General features: G+C 51.2%; 1 protein-coding gene across 3 annotated transcripts in view; it reads left to right on the top strand.

Annotated features, from left to right (window-relative positions):
• The first annotated feature begins 436 nt into the window (after positions 1-436).
• epn3b (epsin 3b) overlaps positions 437-10,981 on the top strand; it is a 17,796-nt gene continuing 7,251 nt past the window's right edge. For 2 of the 3 annotated variants that reach the window (XM_036545056.1, XM_036545047.1), the window contains exons 1-2: positions 437-1,070; positions 8,517-8,635. In XM_036545056.1, coding sequence (XP_036400949.1) covers positions 437-1,070; positions 8,517-8,635 — 753 coding nt within the window. Of the gene's footprint in view, positions 1,071-8,516; positions 8,636-10,744; positions 10,823-10,981 lie in introns of all 3 variants that reach the window. The other variant, XM_036545037.1, reaches the window with a different exon arrangement.

Genomic DNA, 10,981 nt, shown 5'->3' with positions numbered 1-10,981 from the left:
TGCCAGGTTTTCTCTGCTTGGACACCGAGCTGCTGTTTTAAATTAGGATGGACCAGTTGCAGTAGACCTTTGTCTTCCTGTAAGTCCTATAAGTATTCTCTCTTTCTTTCTCTGTTTCAGTGTATGCACAAAATCGCCAGCTCTCCCCCTTGCCTCCAGTGGTGGCTCTGAGCCCCCCACCCCCCACCCCCCACTGGAACCCAGTACCATCACCCCCCCGTCATCGGACTCACACCCCCCTCCCTCCCCCTCCACTCTCGAAACATTGCACCTACCTCTCTCCACTGGAGAGCCGAGGCATTGGCGGGGCAGGACCCCCCCTCACCCCCAACCCCACCCCCCCCACGGTGCTCTTTCCCGTGCCTTTCCTGACCAGGTAGAACCCTGCCCCTTGCCCCCACCCCCGCCCCCACCCCCCCCCCGTTAAGCCGTCACCATGACGACCTCGGCCCTGCGACGGCAGGTGAAGAACATCGTGCACAACTACTCGGAGGCGGAGATAAAGGTGCGCGAGGCCACCTCCAACGACCCCTGGGGGCCCTCCAGCTCGCTGATGTCGGAGATCTCCGACCTGACCTTCAATGTGGTGGCCTTCACTGAGGTCATGGGCATGATCTGGAAGCGGCTCAACGACCACGGCAAGAACTGGCGGCACGTCTACAAGGCGCTGACGCTGCTGGACTACCTGATCAAGACGGGCTCGGAGCGGGTGGCGCAGCAGTGCCGGGAGAACGTCTTCACCATCCAGACGCTGCGCGACTTCCAGTACGTGGACCGCGACGGCAAGGACCAGGGCGTCAACGTGCGGGAGAAGGCCAAGCAGCTGGTGAGCCTGATGCGGGACGAGGAGAGGCTGAAGCAGGAGCGGGCCCAGGCACTCAAGACCAAGGAGCGCATGGCCGGGCTGGCCACGGGGATGGGCTCTGGCTCTGGCTCCGGCTCCGGCTCCGGCTCCGGCTCCGGTGGCCTGCCGCCCCCCTACCCCGGCCGCCGCACCAGCCAGCCCAGCATGGCCGCCCTGTACGGGGAGGAGTTCAGCCGCTCGCGGGGGTCGCCCTCCTCCTTCAACTGTGAGTAGCTTCCCCTACCTCTCCGTCTGTGCCTGTACCCAATACCCTGCCTCCTCCCTCGCTGTCTGTACCCGTCCCTAGTACCCTACCCCCTCCCTCACTATCTGTACATGGTCACCGTATCCTCCCCTCCTTCTCCGTCTGTACCTGTACCCAACACCCCACCTCCTCCCTCTTGGTCTGTGCCTGTACCCAATACCCTAGCCCCTCCCTCTCGGTCTGTATCTGTCTCCACGACCCTACCCGCTACCTCTTTATCTGTTCATGTCTCCCCTACCCTCCCCTCCCTCAATCTCTGTGTCCCCAGTACCCTACCCCCTTTTCCTCTGTGCGTACCTGTCCCCAGTACCCTACCTCCACGTTTCCCACCTGTGCCTGGCCTCTGTACCATACCCCGTCCCTCACTGTCTCTACCTGTCCACAGTACCCCACCCCTTTTTGTCTGTACACACAGTAACACAGGCAAGCTCTGACACATCCATGTACACAGTCACACGCACATTCCCATAAACGCAGCAGGGAAACATGCAAATCAGCTGAACTTGCACCGCCGCAAAATACTTCCTTTAAACATCATCAGAGAGTCAGTGTTTGTTTGCCGGTATTCAGAGATATAGACGTCTAGGGAATGGTTGTCTGGCGTGACTGAAACCCCAGCTGTTTAGGAGTGTACATTTCACATATTTAATGTTCTGCGGTATGTGAGTGCACAGTACTATATGTACGAATGCATGAAGGAGTACGCTTGGGCTAGTACGTGTTATGTGTGTGAATAGATGTGTGGGTACAGTGTTTGTGTGAATGTGTTTTTTAGAAGAGACTGTGTTTGTGCCACATATGTTGTAAATGTTTGTGTATATGCCTGTTGTGTACATGAGTCACATGACTATGTTGCATCATCCCTCTCTGAGTACCAGGAGCAGGGACAGCAAGGTAGGTGACTGAGGCAAAAGGAGAGAAAACAGAATCAACTGTCTCTGAGCCACAGTGAATGACCCCTCTGTAAAGTAGCTCTGCATGAGATCAGAGCAACCCCTCCGTAGCCAGCAATCAGAGCCAACCAACTACACCAGTGAAATCAGAGCAACCCCTCCATACCCCTCCATACCCAGCAATCAAAGCCACCCAACGACACCAATGAAGTCAGAGCAACCCCTCCATACCCAGCAATCAAAGCCACCCAACGACACCAATGAAATCAGAGCAACCCCTGCACACCCTCCAATCAGAGCACCCCCTCAGCCCTGAGATCAGAGCAGCCATTTTACACCTATAAAATCAGAGTGATCCCTCAGCAGCTCTGTGATCAGAAGGACCCCTCTCCACCCTGCAGTGAGAATGACCTCTCTGCGCATCTATGCACTGACCGCACGCTTCTGATGGGAAACCCGTGGTGAGTGCCTGTTTTTAACAGCGTGTCCAGGGCAGGGAGCTAGAAATGACGCGCACCGAAATGACACACTGACCTGGAATAACCACACAGCTGCCCTGTGGCTTTACTGTGGCGTCTGTCGCACTGGCCCTGTGCGCTGTGCATTGATCTGATTCTGAGCTCCTCTCTTACACGCGCGTGCACACACACTTACAGGCACACACACTCGCTCACTCACTCGCTCACTCACTCACTCACTCACTCACTCTCACACACACACACTCACTCACACACACTTGCTCATACACACACACACACGCACGCACACTTACACTCACAAACAAATACACATTCACTCATACACGTACACACACACACACACACACACACACTTACACTCACAAACACACACACTCACAAACACATACACACTCACTCACTCACACACACACACACACTTACACTCACAAACAAATACACATTCACTCATACACGTACGCACACACACACGCACACACACACTTACACTCACAAACACACACACTAACAAACACATACACACTCACACACATACACACTCACTCACACACACACACACACACACACTCGCTCATACACACACACACACACACGCACTTACACTCACAAACAAATACACATTCACTCGTACACACACACATACAAACACACACTTACACTCACAAACACACACTTACACTCACAAACACATACACATACACATACACACACACACACACACACACTCACACACACACACTCACACACACACACTCACTCACACACACACACACACACACACACACACACACACAGTCTTACACACTTTGCCTGCTGTAATTGGCAGGGACGATTTTTGCATTCTTCTCATACTTCTACCCTCGCTCGCACTCTAACAGAGCACTGCAGTCAAAAAGAGAACACCAAAATTCACAGAGTATCACTACATTGGCAGACCTTTATTGTGGCTGTGATTTCACACACGTCCAGGCTGACACTCAAAATGAGAACTAGCTTTTGACACAAACTGAGCATTTTGTGTTTCTTTGCATATGTATGTGGTGTGTGTGTGTGTGTGTGTGTTTGTGCGTGTGTGTGTGTGCACGCCTGGGGGATGACATCATTCTTCCATCAATTTTCCTCTGACACAACATGAAGGTGACCCCACCCTTGTCTGTATGTGGGTCAAGGCAAAAAATTCCCAATATTCTGTGCATGCTGGTCGTCAGTGGTATCATATGACATACTGGTGGAAGACAGGCTCATGAACAACACTTGAAATGAGAGCGTATGTGTTTATATTGGCATGATTGTCAGTACAGTGTATTGTCCTTCGATTTTGGCAGTAGACGTGGTGTAAAACGAGGTACCATGTTAATACTGAGTTGATACTTTAGAAGTGTATGAACAGATACATGATGGGAGTTTCCTCCAGGTGTGACTGTATTAGGTCAGCTGTTGCAAGCAAATACAGGCACAGGTATTCTCGAACCCATGGCTGCATGCGATGATTGATTTGTGATAGCCACGACTGTCTTGTTGTGCCTCGACATCAGCACACGCTATTTTGGGGTCCCCCCATGGGCGGGTTCAGCGGGGCTACCAAACGCGTTCTTACCCTGGTGGAAACCACCCAGCGTTGAAGCAGAAAAATGCCCAGAGCTGGGTGATCATACAGGACAGAAAAGTTGAAGTAGTGCAGCGACCGCTATTGGCTGTAATGGAGTGTGATTGTATTTATTTTTTAACTTTAGTGAAACGTGCCTGTTCGTACAGAGGTTACGTTAGATGTAGAGCAAGGGTGTAAGAATGTATTGTAAAAATACAGGTCGTGCCCTTGTCTTCACTCAAAGAGTGGAGTGGTCCCTGTGTGCAGGCCGTCTGGGGGGAAAAAAAGTTCGTTACTTCCATGGCGTAGTGGCACGGAGCAGCTCGAAAAGGCCCCAGTTCGATTTGCAGGTGTGGTGCTGTTGCATTTGTTGAAACGTGCACTCCGACCCATTTCGTCTCAGTAGAATACCCAGCTGTTGTGAATGGATAACACGTAAACATGTAAAATCTCTCTGAACAGCAGTGTCTGCTGAGGAAATGCTGAATTATCAGTCGTATTGTCATATTGTGATTGCCAGTCGTTCAGCGCAGCAGTGTGGCATAGTGGTAAGGAGCAGGGCCTGCGACCCAAAGGCTTGATTTAGTTTTGGTTGTTCCCTTTGGCAAGGCACTTAACCTGAATTGCATCAGTAAATATCCAGCTGTGTGAATGGATAAATTGTGAAGGGCATAGGTCACTCTGCACAAGGGCGTCAGCCAAGCGAAGGTAACGTAACACTGCAATGATTCTGTGCAATTTGAGGTCAAGCTTTTGCTTCATGGGTGAATTAGATTTACCCTCGCCGCCTGGCCTGTGGATGAAAACGTCACATGCAAACCAGTCCCTCCTGAATGACAATGTGTAATCTGTTTAGTACCTCTTTTCAGGATGAAAGGACATTAGCCAAAATTCTTTCATTTCATCTGGCAGTGCCTGGTGGTGATCACATGCATTGGTCAGTCTGGGCCACAGATCCACCCTGATTGGTTGAGGAGTAAGTGACAAGGCCTTCCGCAGCAAACTATTCCCATAAGAGGCAGCAGGACTATGGAAAGTCCTCATTTTCTGGATGGAGACATTGCTCATTTTGTTGTGGCAGGGTGGGTTACCGTAATGGATTATAAAATCAGCAGTTGCCACTTACTGCATGACTCATTATGACATCAGAGCGATGGTGATGTCACGCACAGGGATTATACAGAGACATTAAGGCCACTGTTCCAGGAGTTCTGACACAGCGCAGTCATAGGATGCTGGAGATGATTCAGGGCTTTGTTCCAAGTCTGATCAATTAATGGACTAAATAAGTCTCGGTGACCATGCGCTGGAGGTCCTCATATTAAGAGAGACCTAGAAAATCAAGGCCCGTGGGTGTGCGGGAAACTGGGTTGCCTACCCCGTGGCCTGATCTAAAGGAAGCCAAACAGCCATTTCTGGTGGAGTTCTCCTCTCCCAGACTGGGCTTGCGTTTCGTGTTTCGTTCCTCTGTGGAGTCCTTGGTCACACCCAGGGTCGCATGCTTTGAGAAGTGTGTGCTAATGCAGTGTGTCTGTGTCTGAAAGCACTGGATCAGTGAAAGCTTTGGCCCTGGGGGGCATGGCACATGGTACTGTCCCTTCAGACTTAGAAGTGCACGATTTCGTGTTCCTGCACTCATGTACCCTTAATGAGATCACTGCCACCAGAGTTGGATGAATGATGGAGCTGAGACCAGACCTGTCAGCAAATTGGTTTGGCATTCCTGGGTGATGACCATTGTTCCGGGTGCAATATTTGACAGAAAACAATAGATTTGATGTGTGTGTTTGTGTGTGTGTGTGTGTGCGTGCGTGCGTGTGAGTGTGGGTGTTTACAGATCATATACTGTAGTAGAGTGTAGAGTTGGTATACCATATGGGGAATTGTGTAGAGACTGTGTGATCTACTGGGTAGTGTATGTGTGTGCAGTTATGAATGTGTGTGTAGGGTTGGTGTACTGGAAGGGGGTGGACAGTTTTGCATTCGCCCACTGTTCCTGCACATGTGAAAGCCTACTGGCCCACAAAGGTGAAGCACTAGCCTGATTGCACACCTGCAAGTTTGCTGAGGTTTTCGAAAGCTTATGGAGTAAGAGAAAATTACAAAGGGTGTGTGTAGAGTTGGTGTATTGTAGTAGGCAGTTTATGTGGAGTTGGTGTATTGTGCAACTCAGTTTGTGTAGGGTGGGTTTACTGTTATCATCAGTTTGTGTAGAGTTGGTGTACTGTTATCAGTTTGTGTAGAGTTGGTGTACTGATCCGATCAGTTTGTATGAAGTTAGCCTCTTCTCCTGGGCAGGTTATGTGGAGTTGGTGTACTGTAGTGGGAAGTTTGTGTGGAGTTGGTGTACTGTGGTGGGAAGTTTGTGTGGAGTTGGTGTACTGTGGTGGGAAGTTTGTGTGGAGTTGGTGTACTGTAGTGGGAAGTTTGTGTGGAGTTGGTGTACTGTGGTGGGAAGTTTGTGTGGAGTTGGTGTACTGTGGTGGGAGGTTTGTGTGGAGTTGGTGTACTGTACTGATTTGTTTGTGTAGACTTTGTGCACTGTTATCATCAGTTTGTGTAGAGTTGATGCACTGTTCTGATCAGTTTGTGCAGAGTTGGTGTGCTGTGTTGGTTAGCGTATGGCAGGTTGGTGTGCTGTGTTGGCTAGCGAATGGCGGGTTGGTGTGCTGTGTTGGCTAGCGTATGGCAGGTTTGTGTGCTGTGTTGGTTAGCATATGGCAGGTTGGTGTGCTGTGTTAGTTAGCGTATGACAGGTTGGTGTTCTGTGTTGTCTAGCGTATGGCAGGTTGGTGTGCTGTGTTGGTTAGCGTATGGCAGGTTGGTGTGCTGTGTTGGTTAGCGTATGGCAGGTTGGTGTTCTGTGTTGGTTAGCGTATGGCGGGTTGGTGTGCTGTGTTGGTTAGCGTATGGCAGGTTGGTGTGCTGTGTTGGTTAGCGTATGGCAGGTTGGTGTGCTGTGTTGGTTAGCGTATGGCAGGTTGGTGGTGTTAGTGCTGTGTTGGTTAGCGTATGGCAGGTTGGTGTGCTGTGTTGGTTAGCGTATGGCAGGTTGGTGTGCTGTGTTGGTTAGCGTATGACAGGTTGGTGTGCTGTGTTGGTTAGCGTATGGCAGGTTGGTGTGCTGTGTTGGTTAGCGTATGACAGGTTGGTGTGCTGTGTTGGTTAGCGTATGGCAGGTTGGTGTTCTGTGTTGGTTAGCGTATGGCAAGTTGGTGTTCTGTGTTGGCTAGCGAATGGCAGGTTGGTGTTCTGTGTTGGTTAGCGTATGGCAGGTTGGTGGTGTTAGTGCTGTGTTGGTTAGCGTATGGCAGGTTGGTGGTGTTAGTGCTATGTTGGTTAGCGTATGGCAGGTTGGTGTTCTGTGTTGGTTAGCGTATGGCAGGTTGGTGTTCTGTGTTGGTTAGCGTATGGCAGGTTGGTGGTGTTAGTGCTGTGTTGGTTAGCGTATGACAAGTTGGTGTTCTGTGTTGGCTAGCGAATGGCAGGTTGGTGTTCTGTGTTGGTTAGCGTATGACAAGCCAGGTTACAACCTCTGAATTCCAGGCCAGTGTTGAGGGCATTGAGGGGCACAGCAGTGGAAGAGATCTGGCTCGGGAGTCTGCCCTCTTCCAGCACAGAGGCCTGGCATCCAGACTGGGCCTCTGCCAAAACCCCCGTCCGCCCCCCGTCCCCGGCCCCCCAGGCCCGTATCCCGGCCAGCCTTTCTGGAGCTGACCCAGGGAGTGCCCCCCCTCGCATTACCCCAGACAGACACACCATTGTTCTGTGGGTCAGACACTAACTGACAAAAAAAACAATCACTCCGCTTTGGAAAACCAAGGGAGAGTTATTATCATTTATTACATGCACACAGTCATTCATAAATGTATGTGGCACACAGAAGCTGAACCAATTAGTTAGATTAAACCCATAAATAAGGCAGTATAAAGGAAAACTATACAAAGGCTGCAAAGACTTACTCTCTCTCTCTCTTTTCATTTCCTCCCTCATTTTCTCACTCTCCCCACCTGCCCTGCTCCATATCTCTCCCTCTCTTGCCCTTTTCTCAATCCACCTCTCACTCTCCCTCTCTCTCACCCCATCTCTCCCTCTCTCTTTCCCTATCTCTTTCTCTCTTGATCTCTCCCTCCCTCTCTCACTCTCTCCCCCCTCTCTCTCTTTCACTCCCTCTCCTCTCCCTCCCTTTCTCGCTCTTTCTCTCTCTCTCCTCTCCCTCCCGCTCTCTCTCTCTCTCTCTCTCCCTCTCCCTGTCCCTCTCTCCCTCTCTCTCTCCCTCTCTCCCTCCCACTCTCCCCCTCTCTCTCTTCCTCTCTCCCTCCCTTTCTCGCTCTTTCTCTCTCTCTCCTCTCCTCCCTCTCCCTCTCTCTCTCCCTCTCTCCCTCTCTCCCTCCCACTTTCCCTCTCTCTCTCCCTCTCTCTGTCCCTCTCTCCCTCTCTCTCTCAGCCTCCTCTTCCTCTCCTCGTATCCCCTCTGATCTGGAGCAGGCTCGGCCACAGACCAGCGGGGAGGAGGAGCTACAGCTGCAGCTGGCACTGGCCATGAGCCGCGAGGAGAGCGAGAAGGTAACGCGCACACACACACACACACACACACACACACACACACACTCTCCCTTCCACACACAGACATTTCAGTTTTGCACACACGTTGTCTGTCTGTACTGCTGTTTAGCACCCTTTCTGTGTGTGCACAAAGAGCACAGCTAACCTAATACCCAACTGCACAATGCTCACCTCCGTCCCCATTGTTCCAATCTCTTTGTGCCCGAATAAATGGCTTTTTCTATTGATTGTGGTCTGTGCCGGCAGGAGTTTCTGTGATTGGCTAGTCTGCCTATTGTTTAGCGCATTGCACTTCACCGATTGGCCGCTTGATATCTGACTGGTTATACCTGCTGTCAGCAGTGCTAATATTGCAACTATAGGTTCACTCCTCCCCCCTGTACCTCTCCAACACTCACTATCCCTCCCTCTACAGAGCTTTTCCTCCCTCTCTTTCTTTCACAAAAGTATACTTTGCACCCCTTCCCCCATTAGCAGCGGCCCCTACCCTACCCCTTCACAACCCCCTCCCTGTCCTCATCCCCCTCCCTTACTGCGTTTCTCCCAAAGGGGAGATATGGATGTACCAGACCTCACAATCTCACCCCCCCCCACCCCCCGTACCCCCCCACCCCCCGTACCCCCCCACACCCCCGCCCCCGACAACCCTGCCCAGTTTAGCGGTTATGCCAGGAAAGTCAAATCAATGCGTGAATACCAGCAGAGATTGGGTAGCTCCACGGTTTGAAGGGATTGATTGTACCGCCCCAGCGGTGCGGTCGACCGGCCTCGGTATCGACGGCCGAGGACCTTTGTGTGTCAGACTGCGCCAAGGACACGTGTGAGCGAGGTTGCGAACGCGGAACGTGACTGCAAGGCCTCCCGCTCGCTGCACAACCGGAAAAAATCATTAACATACACCCCCCCCCCCCCCCACACACACATCCTTCCTCCCCCTTTTACCAAAATCTGTCCATCCAGAAGCCCTCCCACCACCGGCCTTCCTCATGTCCACCAATGGCAGTGTGCTCTTATGCAGCCCCGCGAGAAACGCCGCCGCCTGGACATTCCAAAACACCGAGGCCTGTATAATTAACGCGAAAGGAACCAAAAATGTTTGTCCAAACCCCTTGGCGACCAACCAGTCCTCTGCTGCAAAAGCCCCTTTTAGCACTTCTCCGCCTTAATGGCTCCCCCCCCCCTTGCTCGTTAACCCAGAAACAGCAGCATCAGTTCACAGCCAAGGCCTGGCAAAGCGTGGAGCTCAGAGGAGATGGGAGAGAGACAGTCCCCATAGAAACCAGAGTGGATTGGTTTTAAGAGTCATGCGGGGGGGGGGCTTTGAGAGAGAGTTATCTGTCCTTCTCCCGTCTTTCTTTCTTGGACCCTATTGACTCATGGGAAGGTTTCGGCAAGTGTTAAGCCACCAGCTGGACAAGCGGCCATAACAGGCAGTTTAAATACACAGATATAGAAGTACTAGACCGGACATCTCCAATGAAAGCAACAGTTGGACGTGTGTGTGGCAGGTTGCCATATTCCAGGTGAAATACAGTATCTGACAGAATGCTGAACTCCCCCCTGTGTGTAAACAGTCACAGTAAAGCTGTCACCCCACACGGAAAGTGGATGGTATCGAGTCCATGTCTAGTTTAGTGAGTTTATATCTGTGTCTTAAGCCGTCCTCCAAAGCCAGATTTCCACAGGTTGTAAGATTACAGTAAGATGGTTTAGCTGATGGATAGCTGCTGAGAAAATCTGGTGTGTCAGGAATTAATAATGCAAAGTGACAAATAGAAAACAGAAAACAAATTAGAAAACAAATTAGAGTGGCGATGTAGTCAAAAGGAGAGTAAAGGCGAGAATTTATGGTTGATGTTTTTGTTACAAATAATTTTTTTTGTAAATACTGCCACCTTGTGTTCAGAGAAGATCACTGCATCTGAAACAGTGCCACTGTGCTGTGTGATCTCTCTTTTGTTCAGGATTGCTTGTGTACCATTGCTTTACTCCGTTTACAGCTCTCCCTCCCCCACGCTATCCTCTGATTGGTTGCCTTCTAACTTGCACCCCTGAATCCCCCTTTCCCCCCTCCTCCCTCCTTGCCCCTCAACCCTTCCTTCCTTCTAGCCTCCCCCTCCTGTGGAAATCGATGAGCAGACCCAGCTCGAGATCGCCCTCTGTCTCAGCAAGGAGCAACAGCAGCAGGTATCGCCGTGCGAGGAAGGACGCGGCTTCTCTCTGTCTGGGCCGTCTGAGCGACACTCCCTCACTCTGCGCTTTCTAACACGTAAACCCCTCTCTCCCTGCAGCCCAGTAACACCCCATCCCTCTCTCTCTCCTCCTTCCTCCACTTATTTATCTCTC

The sequence above is a fragment of the Megalops cyprinoides genome, chromosome 1 (assembly GCF_013368585.1).
Source record: "Megalops cyprinoides isolate fMegCyp1 chromosome 1, fMegCyp1.pri, whole genome shotgun sequence".
Classification (NCBI taxonomy): Eukaryota; Metazoa; Chordata; class Actinopteri; order Elopiformes; family Megalopidae; genus Megalops; species Megalops cyprinoides.
This window is presented reverse-complemented; position numbering and strand designations above follow the sequence as displayed.